This window comes from Cebus imitator, unplaced genomic scaffold (genome assembly GCF_001604975.1).
Source record: "Cebus imitator isolate Cc_AM_T3 unplaced genomic scaffold, Cebus_imitator-1.0 Scaffold335, whole genome shotgun sequence".
NCBI lineage: Eukaryota > Metazoa > Chordata > Mammalia > Primates > Cebidae > Cebus > Cebus imitator.
In genome coordinates, this window is record NW_016107650.1 from 323624 (window position 1) to 343623 (window position 20000).

Genomic DNA, 20000 nt, shown 5'->3' on the forward strand with positions numbered 1-20000 from the left:
TGGTAGAGAAAAGTAGAGTACTTAGTTCAATTTAGTCAGATCTTGTTTTATGCCCTTTAATAAAATTCTATTATTTTTAAAAAAATAAAAAAAAAAAAAACAACTTCTATTTCTATTCTTGGCTAGTTAATTCTACTGGGAAAAGAAACTGATTTAAAAAATTTATCTTTTTAGTCAGTTCACCAAATTTCCTTTATACCTTTGTACTTTAGTCCCCAGTCATGTTGAACACTTCTAATTCCTCACACCAAGCATCAATGGTTTTGCTTTTCCTGGAAGGTCCTTCTCCTACATTACTGACTTATCCATGCCATACATGAATACTGGGCACAGCCCTGTTCTACCCGGGAAGCCTTCCCCTGATATACACGATGACATCTTTTGAGATACTCTATCAGTGAGAACTTGAAAATGAAGTTAAAAATTAAGCGGCAAAACCAAACCTAGGCTTTCTGAGAAAGTGGGGGCATAGCTGGTGCTGTCTGACTGCCACGTGGCTTATTATTTATCCCTGTGAAACTCTGCAAAAGTATTTGAAAGGGAAGAAGGAACAGAAAGCTCCCTCCTTTTTCAAGTTAGCCTTATAGTCTAGGGCTTAAAATACTGGTTTAATGCTGAAGGTAAGTGCTTTTCTTCTTTTTGGGTAGGAGGATAATTACTAACTTATCAGAGGTACATTAAGGGAAGGGAACAGTTTTAGGAGAAGTCAGAGAAAAAACATTAACAGCAACGTAAGGATCACCATCTGGTAATATTTCCTAATTCCAAAATGAAGAGACTTTCTAAAAAAGATAACTGATTCAATCAAGACCCTAGGGCAAGGCTTGAGAAAACACTGGTACCAATGGACGCCATGGACAATGGTCATTTCTTCACGGACTCTGTGAGTATTAACTGTAATGCTGTGGTTAGTTGGACTGGGTTTGGCTGTGGAATGAAATACTGATCAGAACTGACAAGATTTCTGTTCAGGGCTGTGGCTAATGAGTCTTTTCAGACTTCTATACTAATTTGAAATAGTCTCTTAGGAAAAGGAAAATATGACCGGGTGCAGTGGCTCATGCCTGTAATCACAGCACTTTGGGAGGCTAAGGCAGGCAGATCACTTGAGGTCAGGAGTTTGAGACCAGCCTGGGCAACATGGAGAGACCTGTCTCCACTAAAACTACAAAAATTAGCTTGGTATAGTGGCACACGTGTGCAGTCCCAGCTACTCAGGAGGCTGAGGCAGAAGAATCATTTGAACCCAGGAGGCAGAGATTGCAGTAGTCAAGATCGTGCCACTGCACTCCAGCTTGGGAAACAGAATAAGACTCTGTCTCAAAAAAATTAATAATAATAATAAGAAGAAGAAAAGGATAACATGACCAAAGTTATGAATAAGGCTGAAGGCAAGAAAATTGTATGCTTATAGAGGTTGCCTAGCTTGTTGCCCTCATTGTACAGCTAAGAAAAGGTACCCAGAGACATTGTGGTCATCATCTGTTTGTGCTATGATGGTAAGCCAGAGGGAAAAAGACTAAGTGATGGTGCCATCTCTCAACCTATCCAGAGAAAAACCTGATTAAAAGCACTGTTAGACTCAGTTTGGCCTGGAAGACACAGCTCAGGAGGGAAGGTGCAGGCACTCTTGTGTATCTCCTGATGAGCCGGGAGCCCCCCTTACAGGCAGGGCTTCAACTGCACCTTAGTTTTGGCATAACTCTGCCTTCTAGAATTGCCCACCATTGGTTCTTGGTACACTTTTTCTTTTTTCCTGATTAAATTCATAAATTAATTAATAGCATGACATAAATGTTACACTGGAACAACCAATTTCATTTCAGAACCACTAATTTCTCAGAAAGGTAGGCAGATGATGAGAAGCACCTCCGTTTGTCTAATACTGAAGGTATTGCTTCTTCCTGTGTTTTCTGATGAACCCCTCCCTGCTCATCTTGTGGATTCCAGGCCAGAAGAATCCACTTTTAAAAAGAAGCATTTAAAACCAATTTAACAACCAATTGAAGGCACTCTTATAGAAATATATTTCATTTGCTGTAGGCCTGTACTAATGGATCTGAGAGGGTCAGACTGCCAGTATTGTGACTGTTTATTATTATTACTGTTGCTAGTATCTAGAATATTATACAACACATAATACTTTGGGATTTATGAGGCATGTCTTATACCTTTGTTTTCACTCCAAACAGCCCAGGGAAGTAGCATTATCCCAGTTCTTTCTATGAAACAGTGAAAACCCTTAGAGTTTACGAAACTTCACCTGGCTTACTCAATTTAGGAATGGCAGAGCAGAATTTAGTCCTTGAACAACCTATCAACTGCAGGTTCATGCTCTTTGATCTAGGCGTAACATGTACTCTGAGTAAACAAGGACTCTCGGCTAACAGAGATGATGCAAGTCAGGCTGGATATTAGGGAATCTAAGAGCAATCTAAGAACCATTATAATAAAATCATGAATTCTAGACTCAAAAAAAGGAAAAAAGCTATTTTTTTTGCTTATGCATATACCATAATATTTACATTATTGATTTTATCTCAAATTCAACCTGTATTGTGTCAAGTAATTTTTTAAAAAGATAACATTTTCCTTTAACTTAATTTCAATTCATTTTTCTGCATCTACTTACAACTTTGGCACTAGAATTCACAATTTTTTTATCTAGAGCTGTAGCTTTTTTAAAGGGAAAGGCTCTGACATTGTTACATGTTCTCAATTATTCACAATTAGTCTAATAAATATTCCACTGTCTCTAAGTACGTATCAACCATGCCAATGTTTAGGCTGCATAATTTTATTAGCTTCTGTGCTTATTTTGGAAAAATATTTCTCATTACTAGGAAAGACCTCAGATTAGAATGGTTTGGTATATTAGCCTGATTTCTGCATTTGTCTCATGCAAAAGAAAATAGGAAATTAAGAACTGAAATTAGCTATTGAGACAAAATCATATAGCATTTGAAACCATAAAAGCCAAGTAGGGCTTTTCATCATTTCCCATTAGGCAGCAACAAAGAATGGGAAGGAAAACTGGAGTGATGGGTTTGTGATACAATTCCACTAATACAAAGAGCAAGAAAAAGTAGTTTTTGTGTGTGTATGTTTAATATTCAAAGCTCAACTTAAAAGTATTTTTCATCATCAAATTTCCTTCTGGAATAAATGATTAAAACTTATTTAAAATGTACAAACTCTCCTTTATAATGCCTCAAAAGGGAGCTACCCTATTGTGTTTTAAGCTTGTGCTTAAATATTATGAAAATAAAGGGGAAGCTGTATTAATAGGTAGAAAAAGGAGCAGTCTGGGCATTAGAGGACCTGGTGTGGGCTCTGTGAATCATATGGTTTCAGGCAACTTTCCAAATTTTCTGCACCCTTTCTTTTAAAAAAAATAAACAGCTGGGCCAGAGGATCTCTGAGTGTTTTTCGGCTTTCAGTGTCTGTAAGATTGGAGAAGTTGGTGGGAAAGCTTTAGGTGGAGTGTGAGTACTTGCAGCTACAGGTACAGTTAAAGAATTTGCCTTCAGGCAAGCCAATGGGATCTTGCGTAACAAATGAAACCAAATAGAAAATGGTCCAAACTCTGAGTTTGGCCACAGATGGCTCCAGCTAGGATCTGGGTGTAGAGCAGTGAGCTGAACTCCTGATATCCAGATGTTAGCAAGTCTCGGAGGCCTTCTAAGGCAGAGCAACAACTAGTATCTTTCCTGGTGCTGACCTGATCTTACTAGCAATTGGGCCCCCATTTGGATCCATTGTACAAAAAATCAAAAACAAAAAACAAACTCAAACACCCAAAATTCAAAATTTTAGACGGAGAGGCATTATTCTCAGAGATAGAGATATTTGGAAAGCAGAAAACTATACTTACCATGCTGATGGAGCCCAATTATTGTTCTTTTAAATACATTTAGCTACTTCTGAAGATAAAATGAGTATCTACTAATTGTTTTTAAAATCACTTGGTAAATAAATACAGAAAATCACAAAGAATAAAGTGACCTTCCTGTTTTGTAACCCAGAAATAGTCACCACTGTCACTTGTGGGAACCTGTTTCTATTCCTTTACGTGCATGTGCACAACAAGTCCTGCTTTGTACACTAAAGTACTAGCATTTTTCTAATGTAATTCAATATTGTTGAGAATATTTTTAAGTAGCTTCCATTGCAATAATCTATCAAATTGACTTGCCAGACTGTCAATATTAGGTTAATTTATCTCTAATATGCAGTCATGAGTAATACTACAAAGGATATTTTTGGACAAAATTTTCCATCTCTATCTTTCCTTATAACACTTCATCCTAAGGTCACAGATTATGAATATCTTTAAAAGTATGGACAAGTCTTTTAACTTTTGTGTGCAAAAGAAGTGCAAAGCCTTCAAGATGAAATACAGGTTTGATACATGTGTTTTTTTGTTTCTTTGTTTATTGAGACAGAGTCCTGCTCTGTCACCCAGGCTGGAGTACAGTGGCATGATCTTGGCTCATTGCAACCTCCGACTCTTGGGTTCAAGCAGCTCTCCTGCCTCAGCTTCCCGAGTAGCTGGGACTACAGGCACGTGCCACCATGCCTGGATAATTTTTGTATTTTTAGTAGAGACAGGATTTCACCATGTTGACCAGGCTGGCCTTGAACACCTGACCTCAAGTGATCCACCTGCCTCAGTTTCCTAAAGTTTTGGGATTACAGGTGTGAGCCGCTGCACCCGGCCAATACATGTGTTTGTAAAGTCATAGATGCTTTGGAAGTCTTGAAGGATTTTTTAAAAATTAAAAAAGAGAAAGTCATAGAAGCTTCAATTTAGGCATGAATGCAAAACTGATTATATTCCTAGGATATGGATTGTTCCTACAAGAAACAAATGTATGTATCTCCAAAGACAGTTTGATTAGGGTACATATATTAAATTAACCATGTCAATATTTAGAGCTATGAATTCTCTTTGCCTGTCACAATAGCTGCATATACTCACAATTGTAAGAAGTCCTTGTCCATTGTCATTTTCTATGTGACATAAAGACTTTGTCAGTCCAATCAAGTGTCCACATTGTGTGTAGCAAACATGATAAAAAACATTTTAAACCTTTAAATGTAATACATATTAGTATTATGCAATGTCATCTTTCATGTTCAAAGGCACATGGAACATTGTTCTGGTGGCACAGAGGGGAGAGAATCACCATCAGAATGAAAGGAAAGACTGCTCTGGAACCTTCCTCCTTAGCTCTTGAGCTTAGTTTAACTGTCCTGTGTTATGATCTGCTACAAGCAACACTGCTCCACACTTTTGCATGCTTCTCTGTGGTTTGATAAAGTACATGCAATTTTTTATTTAATTCTTCCAGCTCCACTCAGGAAGGGGCCTTATCTTTATTGAACAGAGGAGGAAATGAATGATTAGAGGATTTAGAATAGCTGTTAAGTCACACAGCTGGGACTTACAGCCAGATTTCCTTTTAACAATCCTATAACCAAAAGCATAGCAGTAGTGTACTAAAATGTAAGTTACAGAGCTGTATTGGGTCAAAATTTTTACTGATGCTAAAAGGAGGCAACATTAACAAGGGGGAATTATTTGTGTGTCATGTCTTGGATTATGCTCTTTCCATAGATAAAAGACCGTTGTGGTGAAAGAGATTCAGGGCACAGGGAAACTCCACCACAAAGTGTAGTACCATTTCCCAGAGAAGCTAAATGGACGGGAAGCCTGCCACCAGGAGAGGTAAAGCCACTGCTCTTGTTTGCGGGCTATGTTAATAAGCCAAAGCTTATTCCGACACATTTACACACCTCTGCATCACACTGCCTCTTTGTAGAGATACTCCCAGTATAACATCAGAGCCAGTTCCAGCCCCTGATCCTGTTACCTGTTGCTTTTTCCTTAGAGAGCCCCACGAAGTCATCTATTAGAAATTAAGCCAAATAATAAATCCTGGGATCTAAGGAATGGAATAAGTTTGGGGAAAGTCTCAGCTCACTGCAACCTCTGCCTCCTGGGTTCAAGCGATTCTCCTGCTTCAGCCTCTCTAGTAGCTGAGACTACAGGCACGTGCCACCACACCCGGCTAATTTTTTGTTTGTTTTTAGTAGAGACAGAGTTTCACTGTGTTAGCCAGGATGGTCTCATCTCCTGACCTTGTGATCCACTCACTTTGGCCTCCCAAAGTGTTGGGATTACAGGCACCAGCCACCATGCCCCACCTGGAAAGTCATTTTAAACCAACCTATGTATGAATCCCTACCATAATATTCTTGCCAAGTGGCTGGCTCTTTCTCCTGAGCTTGGAAACCTCCAGTAATATGGAAATAATTATTTTACAGACTACCAATCTTATCTGTGAGCTTGCTTGCCCATTACAAATTATTTCTTCCAGCATAATTTTATCTGTGTCTTCACAGGTTTTCTCTTTGCTTCCCTTTAGTGTTCATTCTTTAAATAAGCAGAAAAAATCCAAACTATTATGCACATGAAAACCCTTTCAATATTTGTCTATTGTTGTTCTACTTTGTGGAGATGCTTTTAAAGAAAAATTTTGTCCTTGCAATATGTTGAATATCTTCCAGTACCACATCACCTACAAGTTTTGTAAAAATAGTTTTACATATTATTATTATTATTATTATTATTGAGACAGTCTTGTTCTGTCACCCAGGCTGGAGTGCAGTGACATGATCTTGGCTCGCTGCAACCTCTGCCTCCCAGGTTGAAGTGATTCTCCTGCCTTAGCCTCCCTAGTAGCTAGGATTACAGGTGTATACCACCATTCCTGGCTAATTTGTGTACTTTTAGTAGAGAAGGGGTTTCACCACTTTGGCCAGGCCAGCCTCGAACCCCTGACCTCAAGTGATCCACCGGCCTTAGCCTCCCAAAGTGCTGGGACTACAGGCGTGAGCCACTGCACCCTACCTAATTTTTTTTTTAATTGAATATATGTGAAGGCAGGGCTTAGTGACACATAGCAAAAACATTTCCAAGCGGACATTACACTAAGGAATTAATGGAAGTGCTCACTTACAGTACTATCTCTCATATATATTAAAAAATAATCCCTGTATGTGCAATATTTTAATTCAAAGGCAGCTCGTTGTGTATAAACTCTCAAGCTTTGTGATAAACAAATGTGCATAACAGATGGGACTACTGACCTACAGCCCAGATAATTTTACTGATGCTAAGAGGGTTTTGTGATTGGCTCTGCCACTGTCATCCCCATTCACTTCATTTTGGAGCAATATGACATAAATGCGTTACATTTAGGTGTTCTCATCACCTGCTTCCTACCCACCTGAAAGATGACCGTATTTGCTTTACTTGATTATAATGTCCCATATTCACTGTCTTGAAGCCAACCAAATAATTTGACAGTGGGTTTGCAGCACTGGCTATTTTGGTGAAATAAGACAATGAGACTTCATGATGTCATCCAAAATTCTATCAGATCTAGCTGTGGGAGAAATGAAAAGAAGGGGCTTCAGTCAGGATGCTCATAGCATACTTCTGTGTTGTTCTCTAGGTCCAGATTTCTGTTCATTACGCTATGGGCTGGCTCTTATCATGCACTTCTCAAACTTCACCATGATAACCCAGCGTGTGAGTCTGAGCATTGCAATCATTGCCATGGTGAACTCCACTCAGCAGCATAGTCTATCTAATGCCTCCACTGAGGGGCCTTTTGCAGACGCCTTCAATAACTCCAGCATATCCATCAAGGAATTTGATACAAAGGTAAGCGTGTTGGAGAACAGGGCTCTTTGTTAAGAGGAAAAACTCAGTTTGAAAGGAAGGCATAGATCTTGATTCTGTGATGTATAAAAGTATAAATTTCCAATGACAAACTAAAACTGACTGGAATTATTTTTCTCTGAGACATTGCTACCTCTATAATAAAAATAAGATTTCATTGAGAGTATTATAAGATGGGGGACCTGTAGGGGAAAAATGTGAAAAATTTGAAAATGGAATAGATTATGTGATATCTTCGATGAAAAGCTAGGTATTACCTAGGCACATTCTTATAGGTTACTCAATTCTATTCAGGTCTCTGCCTGTTTTATTGTTTTTGGGCAATTTTATAGCCCTGTAAATTCTATATAACAAACAGAAATGCAAATGATTCTTGTCCATAGCTTTGCTAATAAATTTTGCCAAGAGAAAAATCAGTTAAGACTTTTTGCTACTCACTGTCCAGCTGAATCAGCCAACTTTGCTGTTTGTTTATTTATTTTTTGAGACGGTCTTGCTTTGTCATTCAGGCAAGAGTACACTGGCGTGATCTTGGCTCATTGCAGCCTCTGCCTCCTGGGTTCAAGCAATTTTCCTATCTCAGCCTCTGGAGTAGCTGGGACTACAGGTGCAGGCCACCACAGCTGGCTAATTTTTGTACTTTTAGTAGAGACAGGGTTTCACCAGGCTGGTCTCGAACTCCTGACCTCAGGTGATCTGCCCACCTCAGCCTCTCAAAGTATTGGGATAACAGGCATGAGCCACCATGCCAGGTCCTGCTGTATATTTAAAATCTATTTCAGCATTGCTACCTGCTTGTGTTATGTGCGATTCTTTGAATTTTCCTTTGAACCAGTTATAACATCTTACTTAATCCTTCCATTAGTCAATGAGTTAAATAAAATCTTTGTCATATGCTTATTTTACATTTATATGAGAACCATGATTATACCCAATTTAAAAAATTATCCTTTAAGGCCGGGCGCGGTGGCTCACGCCTGTAATCCCAGCACTTTGGGAGGCCGAGGCGGGTGGATCACGAGGTCAAGAGATCGAGACCATCCTGGTCAACATGGTGAAACCCCGTCTCTACTAAAAACTACAAAAAATTAGCTGGGCATGGTGGCGCGTGCCTGTAATCCCAGCTACTCAGGAGGCTGAGGCAGGAGAATTGCCTGAACCCAGGAGGCGGAGGTTGCGGTGAGCCGAGATTGCGCCATTGCACTCCAGCCTGGGTAACAAGAGCGAAACTCCATCTCAAAAAAAAAAAAAAAAAAAAAAAAAATTATCCTTTAAATTATCTTTTACTGTACATTTCCAATGTCATCCCTATAATTCATGATTAATGATTTTATTACATTGGACCCAGCTTATTTACCATGAGTACATAAATGTATTGCCTTCAGTCTTTCCTCCATTGTCCCATCTACACATTCACACTGAGCAGATTCACTACTCGGGACACACCTTCAAGTTGCCAAACATGCAGTGTTCGCTGAACTTGCTGTGTTCCTCCAGAACTTGGTCCTATTTCTCAGCACACTCACACCTGCTATCAATGACTCAGGGGAAGTTTTGCTCTGAGCAAGCCAGAGACCCTGTTAGTTTCTCCCAAATGTTTCAAGTTCACTTTTGCTATTTATTCCGATGAGATAAAATTTTCCTTTTTGCCTTTCTGCAAATCATAGTCATTTTTCAAGGGATAGCTGAAGTATTGCTTCCTTTGTGGGACCTTCCCAAATTATTGTTTTCTCCTCTCAAAGTTCCTGTTTTATTTATATTTACCCTCAAATCCTAGAAATCTTAATTCTCAGATGAATCACATACCTTGTATTATTTATAGTTTGTTTAAGTGGGTAAAATATTTCATATTTTATATTCTTTGGCTCTCTAGAGCATGATGCCAGATAATTAGGTGGGTTATTGCATGATGCCTAAAATGTATTTATTTTTAGGTAAATATTTAGGTATAATTTATATAATCATTTAGGCATTTAAGGTAGTTATTTTTAAATAATTCAATTATTTATTCAGTTATATCAGAAGAATGTGATCTTATTCACTTATGTGTTTCAGGAAGTCAGTTCAGCCAAGGGAGACCATAATTCCCAAACTTGATTTTTATTTTTAATTAGGGACTAATTTTGGTAAGAGTTCAGTAAAGTTTTGTGTGTGTTTTTAAAATTCTTTGATATGAGAGTCAACTTGTTACCCAACGTTTACTACAAGCAAAACAGTTGGAGGAAGCACTCTCACAGATGAAATATCTCTCAATGTTTTCTTCCATTTACTTCTATTAATCATCTATATGATCATTTTCTTTACCTCTTTTCTTCATTTGTTCTGTTTTTCTAAGACAAATTAGGGGTATAATTGCTACAATTGTTTGGAAAGGTAGGTAGAATATAGAGAAAAACTAAAATCGATATTTTATAGCAGGGTCTCACCAACCTCAAGCTACTCTGACTGTTAAGCGGATTTTCATAATAGGACTTCTTGACAAAAAGTTTTCCTATTTTTATCCCCAGGCCACTGTGTATCAATGGAGCCCAGAAACTCAGGGTATCATCTTTAGCTCCATCAACTATGGGATAATACTGACTCTGATCCCAAGTGGATATTTAGCAGGGATATTTGGAGCAAAACAAATGCTTGGTGCTGGTTTGCTGATCTCTTCCCTTCTCACCCTCTTCACACCATTGGCTGCTGACTTTGGAGTGATTTTGGTCATTGTGGTTCGGACAGTCCAGGGCATGGCCCAGGTATCCAGATACTTTCTCCTTCTGGGTGGGATCCAGATTCCTGAATTCTACAAAATATCAGAGGTCTTAATGATTTTCATTTCAGGGAATGGCATGGACAGGTCAGTTTACAATTTGGGCAAAGTGGGCTCCTCCACTTGAACGAAGCAAACTCACTACCATTGCGGGATCAGGTAAGTGTGCACATGTGGGTCACAGCTTTGTAATCTGTTCCATCCTACTGTGTCTTATCTTCTATGAACCAAATGGTTTGGGGGAGAGGGAGAAAAAGCACTACAGTACTGAAAAATTCAACAATAGGAGACAGTTGCATAACAAATATGAAAGGTGCATCTGTACAGTAAAGACATTGAGGCTTAGAAGTAGAAAAAACCATTGTGAGCTAGGTTTCAGCTCAGAAAAGCCTTAGTAGTCAGAAAAGCCTTGTAGGAGAAAGTTTAAACCATTCAGAATTACATAAATGGAAAAAGATCAAGTAAACGATACATACACCATCTTAGCAACAATGTTGAAGTGAGTATTAAGGCTACCACAGCTCAAAGTGGTAAGGAGAGAAATCAGGCTGGAATAGTTTGAAGTGTCTGCATTATTCTAACCTCTTTACTATTCTATTGGGAGCTAATTCTCCCAATAACACTCTCATGTAAGTAGAATTTTTTTTTTTTCTTTGAGACGGAGTCTTGCTGTTGTAGCCCAGGCTGGAGTGCAGTGGCACCATCTCAGCTCACTGCAACTTTCGCTTCCCAGATTCGAGCTATTCTCCTACCTCATCCTCCTGAGTAGCTGGGATTACAGGCACCCGCCATCACACCCAGCTAATTTTTGAACTTGTAGTAGAGACGAGGTTTCACCATGTTGGCCAGGCTGGTCTTGAACTCCTGACCTCTGGTGATCCACCCGTTTCAGCCTGCCAAAGTTCTGGGATTACCGACGTGAGCCACCATGCCCAGCGTATCATTTTAAACTCTTATTTTACAGAAAGGGGAGTTAAGGAAGGCAGAGATTAAGTAAATTGTCCAAATACAAATCGCCAGCAGGTGGTAGGTCTGAGATTTAAGCCCATGCAGATTTTAGCCCCAGAGCAGACACTCTCAATCACTATGCTAGACTGCCTCTCGACGGTACGTGATCCTCCTAAGGCCTCTACAGCTTTATCATTGCTGTTCTCCTCAGCCTGTAGTGCTGCGAGCATATACTCAGAAGAGCAGAACTAAGATTCCATCTAGCTTCTCGTTCCTAGGTCGACTACACAGTGGCATCCTGCAGACTTTTACCTTAAACAACCCTTCTACTTACTTGCCTCCTTCCATCATAGTTGTCACCACCTCCTCTATTTGCAAATACTATCTGCTGATCTCTCTCTTCCAGCTTGGTTTCTTTCAAACTTCTTCTCACCAAAACCAAGTTATCTTTCTAAAATAAAGATGGGGCATTTTTACTCACCTGCTTGAGAATCTTCCATGTGTTCCTTCATGTTTACAGAGTAAAGACCCACTCTTTAGTGAATGGGCACAAAAGTGCTCAGCCATCTGGCCTCAACATTGATCCACTCGACTCCCCTGTGCAACCATGGCCCTAGTGGCCCCAGACACTGGCGGCTCCCCACATAGATCTGCACTGCACTTCCCTCTGGCTCTGCTCCCATTGGTTGATATGCCTGGAAAATTCTTTGACCCTGTTCCTTGTGCCAAAATTCCACTTATCCTATTGCTTTGATCATGTAAAAACTTCCTAAATCTTATAATTATTATCAATTTATCCTCAGATATGCTTCCACGCATATTGTAGTTTTATTATCACATTTATATTTTACGTATTTTTTTTCAAACTGCAGGTTGGGACCCATTAGTGAGTCATGAAACCCACTGAGCAGGTTAAAATCATTAATTTAAAAAATGAATAGAATAGTATAGAAATTGTTGGAGTGCATTGCACATGGTAAAGTTAAATATTGATTCATGAAACCATTGTTTAAGGCATATGCATGTGGTTGTATGTACAAGTGTTTATGTATATTGGTGTGTGTGTTATTTTACTCTGTAAAATGCATTTCTTACTATGGGTCTCTGTCAATTACATTTCTTGTGTTTTAATGTAGACTCCAAAGCCTAAATGGCATTTCACTAGTGGCAATCAATTTTATTAACATTTTTCTCTCCAATTGGACCAGAAGCTCCTTGAGGGCAGGGAATATATCTTATGGATTTTTATAAGTCTTTAATTTCCTGCCCCAGCCTCATATTAGATCATGCAAGAATGCAACTATAATCACAAAAAAGTATTAATGGGCTCTGATAGCAGAGAGTTGCTGTGTCAAACTGAGGGATTTAGATTTGGTCACATTGGTGTTGAGGAGCCATTGAAGAATCAGGGGGCATGTTACTATTAATTAATTGTAATTATATAATATTACTTTATTGGGGAAAATCTGTGGGAAGAAAAATAAATATTCTCATTGCCCAATAATTCTAAGTCTGCCACCTCACTGTTGGGACAATGTTTAGGGAGGCCATGAAGTCTCAGCCTTTGCTATTTTTATAAGTATTTTTCTCTGTCTTCCCTTTAGGGTCAGCATTTGGATCCTTCATCATCCTCTGTGTGGGGGGACTAATCTCACAGGTCTTGGGCTGGCCTTTTATCTTCTACATCTTTGGTGAGTCACTGTCTCTTAAATCCTAACACGTCCGTTTCCTGAGCATCCATTTTGGCACCTACATCACCCACATTCTTCCTATAGGAAAGAAAATGTCCTTTATCAAATGGAAGATGATAAAAAAATGTCAACAGTTGCTATCATTTTTAATGTAATCACACAACTTGGTTAACACCTTTCTGGTAGTTCTGGAAAGCCACATGCACAGGGTGGAGGAGTTGACTATTCACATGGCACTGACTTGTGATGCAGTCTTGTCCTTCCATATCGAGCATCTTCTGCAGAATCTCTACCACTACATCTGCAGTGCCTGGTCTAGTCACTATATGCAGTTAAAATGCCAAAGATAGTGAAGTACCTCTTCAGTGTGTCTTCATATTTCATTATAGTTATTATTTCTGCCCAAGATGCCTTTAACCTGTTCTTTACCAAGTGAATCTTGCAAAGCTCAATTTAAATGTCCCCATGGGCCCTTCCAGGGCTTACTCTATTGGATTCAGGCATTCTCTCCTGTATAATCTTTACTGGTATTTCCTCTCTAGGTTATGTTGGTGTGAAATTATTTATTTCTCCTTTTCTTTCTACTGGACTGTGAAATGCTTGATGCAAGAAATCCATTCTATAATGTTTTCATCACTTGGGTGTCATCACAATGCCTGATTTTTAGCTTTAAAGTAAAAGAATCAATGAATCTACTAATTAGGGGAATTTAAAGAAAATTAGTCCTCAGAACCTTTTAACATAGAATATTCTTTAAATAACAAATTCCAGCAATGAGACAATATTCTATAGTTGACTTCGTTGTTAGAGCCAAATGGTGTCATTAAATATAGTCCTGGCTGGAATGGCTTTCTCTTTAATGATGCTAATTATTTTGGTTTATACATGTTAACCAGGTATTTTATAGAAATATTTGTTTTGGGAATCCATAATGGATGTATGGCTTGAATACAAATAACACTGTCTCTGTAAGTGCATTGGACACTTTTCCCTGTCACATGATTATATGGAAGGTTGTTTCATGTATGTATGACTGCAGTCCTGACTATTCAGGTCTTCTAAAACAAGACAACTATGTGTGCATTAAGAAGTTGCTGCTTTGGCCAGGCGCAGTGCCTCATACCTATAATCCCAGCCATGGGATTTTGGGAGGTTGAGGCGGGCAGATCACCTGAGGTCAGGAGTTCGAGACCAGCCTGACAAACATGGAGAAACCCTGTCTCTACTAAAAATATAAAATTAGCCGGGCATGCTGGCACATGCCTGTAATCTCGGTTACCCGGGAGGCTGAGGCAGGAGAATTGCTTGAACCCGGGAGGCGGAGGTTGCAGTGAGCTGAGATGGTGCCATTGCACTCCAGCCTGGGCAATAAGTGTGAAACTCCATTTCGGGAAAAAAAAAAAAAGTTGCTGCTTAAAATACATAACATTATAATCATTGGAGGCTTTAAAGTGATTAAGCAGCTATGCAATGCCATATTCATGTTATCTCCAAAAAGCTCTGACATTGACAAATGGTGACTTTGTCTTTGAGAGGTAGTATCTAAAAAGCTTTAACAGGTTTGCAGGATTGAAAGAAAGAATGGGAACATTCAGCTCCTATGGTAGAATAAGCATTAATTGATTAGTGTGTAGAAGGGAGAGGCATGCCACTCTCTTCCCCCAGTAAACAAATCTACCTAAAAACTAATTTTATCCCTTCTTCCCAGGTAGCACTGGCTGTATATGCTGTCTCCTATGGTTCACAGTGATTTATGATGACCCCATGCAGCACCCGTGCATAAGTGTTAGGGAAAAGGAGCACATCATGTCCTCACTGCCTCAGCAGGTACAGTGCATGCCTTGAACCTGTGGCCCATGCAGAGATCTCTAGGGCAGAATGTGGATCTCCTCCGAGAGACACCCTCTAGGCTGTTCTAATATTCATGTTGATTAGATATTTCTTTTCAGCCCAGTTCTCCTAGACGAGCTGTCCCCATAAAGGCAATGGTCACATGCCTACCACTTTGGGCCATTTTCATGGGTTTTTTCAGCCATTTCTGGTTATGCACCATCATCCTAACATACCTACCAACGTACATCAGTACTCTGCTCCACGTTAACATCAGAGATGTGAGTTTACTTCCTATACTTCTATGAAAATGATAATGGTAATAAGGAGAAACAGTTCTGTGTTACCTATTACATTCCGGTTTTACATATAACCGTTAATTTAACCTTCACAATGACCTTGAGAGAGGCATTGTTATGATTCCCTTTTCACAGATGTGGAAACGGCACATTTTGAGGTGAGAAAACTTGCCCAGGGTTGACAATACTATGGGGTAGAGCTGCTGCAGCATCTGTATTCTTAACCACTATGCTGTACTGCCACACCAGCTGATTCCAAAGCTTCTTTTAGAAATTAATATTGCTTTTCTCCGGAGCCCAGAGTGATGCAGCTGCTGGCCCTCTTATCTGAAACAGTGTCCTTATAGTGTGAAAAAGGATGCCAGTTTCTCCCCAAACAACCCAGAATACCATGGGGGTAGGTTAATGGCTGGTCTGTATGACCAATAAATTTTGGTGCTAACGTCTCCATAACTACCCTGTATAACTTTCCTTTCTTCAGAGTGGAGTTCTGTCCTCCCTGCCTTTTATTGCTGCTGCAAGCTGTACAATTCTAGGAGGTCAGTTGGCAGATTTCCTTTTGTCCAGGAATCTTCTCAGGTTGATCACCGTGCGAAAGCTCTTTTCATCTCTAGGTAAGGATAGGCGTGTGGGCTCATTTAACCAATCCTTTTTTGGCACATGGTCTCAGAGGTTTCCCTAACAACATATCCTCATTGCCCAGGGCTCCTCCTTCCATCAGTTTGTGCTGTGGCCCTGCCCTTTGTGGCCTCCAGTTATGTGATAACCATTATTTTGCTGATACTTATTCCTGGGACCAGTAACCTATGCGACTCAGGGTTTATCATCAACACCTTAGATATCGCTCCAAGGTAAGAGCTCTACCTGTTTTTCCCCTCCTTCAGACCCCTCCAGAGGTATTAGACCTCAGTTGTCACCATGAAACTCTTTGATATTACTGACATGCACTAATGGCAGAATGACAAATAACTACAAAAGTCTGTCTGTGGCCATTTTTAGAACAACAAATGTGGCATTTTTAGGACAACAATTTCCAATCTTGCCCAGTAATCATTTCTGTAAAAAGCTTCCCTAACAGAGATTGAACTGTGTATGCTGGGAAAAGGCCCACACACATGTGATTTGGAAAAGTTTCCATGGTGTTAATCATCTTAGCTACCACATATATATACAGTCACCATAAATCAGCTCCTGTGCCAAAGACTTGCCATATAACAACACATCTAATCCTCACAGTTACATTACATAGATCCTATTATTATTCCCATTTTATAAGGGAGAAGGTTGAGGCACAGGGAGGTGTGATGATGGTTATGGTTATATAAAGGCAGAGCCAGGGTTTGGACCCAGGGTGTTTGGCTTTGGAGTCTGTGTCCTGTCCATTGCACAAACTGCCTTCTACACTGAGCAGCCAGGGTGAAGAAATTTGGTTCCCAGAGACTGCATTGCTCCCTAATTATTGACTCCAGATTGATCATTTCAGGGTTGGCAAACAGATATTGCCCTGAATGTCTTTAGGTGAATGATAAACTGCATTAAGCAAAATGGCTTTGCCATTAGAGCTGAACTGCGTTAAAGTTGAGTTGCTGCAGAAGCTGTAGGTGGCTTTCTATATAAAATCATTTATAAAAATCATCTTCCCACAGATATGCAAGTTTCCTCATGGGAATCTCAAGGGGATTTGGGCTCATTGCAGGAATTGTCTCTTCCACTGCCACTGGATTCCTCATCAGTCAGGTTTGGACCAGTTTATTGAGCATCTTCAAGTGGCATGTATTGTTCTAGGTATTGGAGATACGCACTGTGCTCTCAAGGTCTGGATGGCAACACAATTATTCCATTTACATGAGCCTCTAAATTGGACATTGGTAGGTCATATTTCCCAGGGGAAGAAAAGTATAAGCTAATTTTCTCAAAATGAATAGATGTTAGATTGATTAAAATGAGCTGTTCCAGTGTAGAAGACAGCATGTATGACTTCGTAGAGGTACATGAGCATGAAGCTGTTCTTAGTTATGACCAGAATGAATGATGCATGTCAAGGAATAGCAAGAGATGAAGACAGAGGGGCAGAAGACGAAGATCATGAAGAAAATGTTCAGACTAATTCCAATTTTTAAAAAATCACAAAAGGAAAACATAAAGTATTCTGAGACCAGTTTAAAAATAAGTTAAATGGCTGAAAAGAGATTGGCTGGGAGAGATTGCAAGGAGGCTTGCTCAGTGTTTGGAAATGCAGGCTCGTGAGGAAGATGAAAAGACAGACACAGGTGGGGATGGAAGGGCTGACAAGAACCAACTTACAGAGAGAAGCTTGGTTTTTAATACATTTCTATGTGATCAAGTTGCCAGGTTAATATTTGACTAAACTGCTAGGAATCCACTGTGACTATGATGTTGGAAATGACTCACTAGGGCTTTCTGAGGAGGGTCACACAGGGACCAAATAGAACTCATGTTGAATTGAGATGGGTTGTAGTGACAGATATCAACAGCCAAAACTCAGACAAAACAGAGAAGACACAAACATGATGCCATTTTAGGCATAATTTTAAATGAGTAGTATTATATGTTGAAATCTAAATTTTCAGAAAAATGTTAGTATAGCTTATTTTAGTTTAACGAAATAACCATTCCAACTCAGAGCCCAACGTGCCTTTTGGTCATTTTGTTTCCCATAGTTTCATAAACTTTCTTAAGTAGCTACTGCACGTTGTTCTCTATATTTCTTGTGATCAACATTGCAATATACAACTTGGAGGACTTCTAGAACTAGTGCAGAAGAAACTTGTGAGATTGATCATTATTCTGTGTTTTTTACATCTAGGATTTTGAGTCTGGTTGGAGGAATGTCTTTTTCCTGTCTGCTGCAGTCAACATGTTTGGCCTGGTCTTTTATCTCACGTTGGGACAAACAGAAATTCAGGACTGGGCCAAAGAGAGGACCTCACCCACCTCTGAGGACATAAAGTTATTTCAAATTTAAATATAGTATTGAGAATGAACTTTTTAAATATTTTTATCTTCATATTCTTGACCACAGACTCAGCAGTTGTCAACTATGGCTGTGTGTTAGTCTTCCTTGGGGAGCCTTTATAAGACTCTGATGCCTGGGACCCACTTTAGAGATTCTGAATGAATTGGTCTGGGGTAGAATCCAGATACCACTAATTTTTAGACACTCTTCAGAGGTTTCTAACATGCACCCAGGATTGACAATAGCTGGACAAACTTGAAAAGTCAATTCATGTGGCCTTTGGATTTTCCTCATTGGAAAGTACTAAATGAATAAAACTTTGCGTGAAAATGATCACTGATAAATATCTTCATGGTGGGGGGGAGGTGGTTATTGGATACGGAGAAATCTGATGGGAATTGTAGCCACATGTTGCAGATCTCAGTACCGATCGGAATTGTAAAGCTATTATCCCCAGAATTAACATTTTTATTATTTTTTTATACACTGTAAAACATGGATTATTTATTTATGTGGTTAAATTCTATGAAAACTTACATGCTAAAATAAAATAGACAATTTTATAATTATTTAGATTAGAATTATTTCCATCAGGTTAAACAGATATTTATACTAGACCAATTGCAAAAAATAAAGGACCAGAAAATGACCAAGAAAAGGTTAAATAAATGAGGTTAACTTAGAAATCAAAGACAGAGAAAACAGAATTGAAAAGCTTGTATTGTGAGAAGAATGAACGTGAAGGAAGGCAATGTAGACATTTCCAGAAAGGATAACAGTATAGTTTAGAACATATAAAGAAAATTGGAGGGAAATGACAGAGGCACTTTCAAGTAAAATGACAACTTATATGGGGGAGAAAAATACTGAAGATATAAAAAGATGAGAAAAGGTATAGAAATCTATCACATGCAAGAGAAGCTCCTTCTCAAGGAAGAAAAAGATCATTTGAACTTCTTCATGTTTTCCTTACTTTCCCAAGATACTCAGAGAGGCAACATCAACTCTAACAGGTTTTCATTTGGCTTCTAACGCTTAAAACATATACTTTAGGTTGTCTACACACACAGAGCTGATTCTGGTTTTGCCACAAAATGTCCAGAGAAGAAGTTCCCACCATATTTTAAATCCTATTTAAAAACCTCTAGGACAAAAACCCTGGGCTAATTCAGCAGATGAAGAGAATCTTCTAATGCAAATCAACAGGTATTTTTGAGTAGGTGTTTTCAGAAAAACAGAGTGTCATGCCCTGAGAGTGATACTAAGATGAGCACATTGATTTTGGCTTCATGGTATTGACAACATAGAGAGGAAGGTGGGTTTGCAGAAAACCAAAAGTAGAAGAACAATAAAGAAAGACATAGGAGGCCGGGCGCGGTGGCTCAAGCCTGTAATCCCAGCACTTTGGGAGGCCGAGGCGGGTGGATCACAAGGTCAAGAGATTGAGACCATCCTGGTCAACATGGTGAAACCCCGTCTCTACTAAAAATACAAAAAATTAGCTGGGCATGGTGGCGCGTGCCTGTAATCCCAGCTACTCAGGAGGCTGAGGCAGGAGAATTGCCTGAACCCAGGAGGCGGAGGTTGCGGTGAGCCGAGATCGCGCCATTGCACTCCAGCCTGGGTAACATGAGTGAAACTCCGTCTCAAAAAAAAAAAAAAAAAAAAAAAAAGAAAGACATAGTATAATAGGTCGTCAAATTATGTACAGAAAAAAGAGAAAAAAAGACCACAAAAGGGTAGAGGG

The 20000-nt window shown here is 39.3% G+C and overlaps 1 protein-coding gene across 4 annotated transcripts; it reads left to right on the forward strand.

Annotated features, from left to right (window-relative positions):
- The first annotated feature begins 335 nt into the window (after positions 1 to 335).
- On the forward strand, positions 336 to 19611 carry SLC17A2 (solute carrier family 17 member 2). 4 transcript variants are annotated; one of them, XM_037730196.1, is made up of 12 exons: positions 336 to 883; positions 5621 to 5731; positions 7524 to 7735; positions 10261 to 10494; positions 10580 to 10667; positions 13061 to 13147; positions 14856 to 14974; positions 15097 to 15258; positions 15758 to 15890; positions 15980 to 16127; positions 16923 to 17013; positions 18104 to 19611. In XM_037730196.1, exons 2-12 carry the CDS (start codon positions 5704 to 5706, stop codon positions 18260 to 18262), a joined length of 1461 nt encoding a protein of 486 aa, XP_037586124.1. In that variant the 5' UTR covers positions 336 to 883; positions 5621 to 5703; the 3' UTR covers positions 18263 to 19611. The 4 variants fall into 4 exon arrangements, with proteins under 4 accessions (XP_037586124.1, XP_017360692.1, XP_037586125.1 ...); XM_017505203.2 differs by having other exon boundaries at positions 336 to 620; XM_037730197.1 differs by lacking the exon at positions 5621 to 5731 and having other exon boundaries at positions 336 to 620.
- The last annotated feature ends 389 nt before the right edge of the window (positions 19612 to 20000 follow it).

Coding starts and splice junctions, on each gene's coding strand:
- SLC17A2 (XM_037730196.1), top strand. CDS start 5,704: ATGGACGGGAAGCCTGCCACCAGGAGAG. Junction 16,128..16,922: donor ACCTTAGATATCGCTCCAAG/GTAAGAGCTCTA, acceptor ATCTTCCCACAG/ATATGCAAGTTTCCTCATGG. Junction 17,014..18,103: donor CTGGATTCCTCATCAGTCAG/GTTTGGACCAGT, acceptor TTTTACATCTAG/GATTTTGAGTCTGGTTGGAG.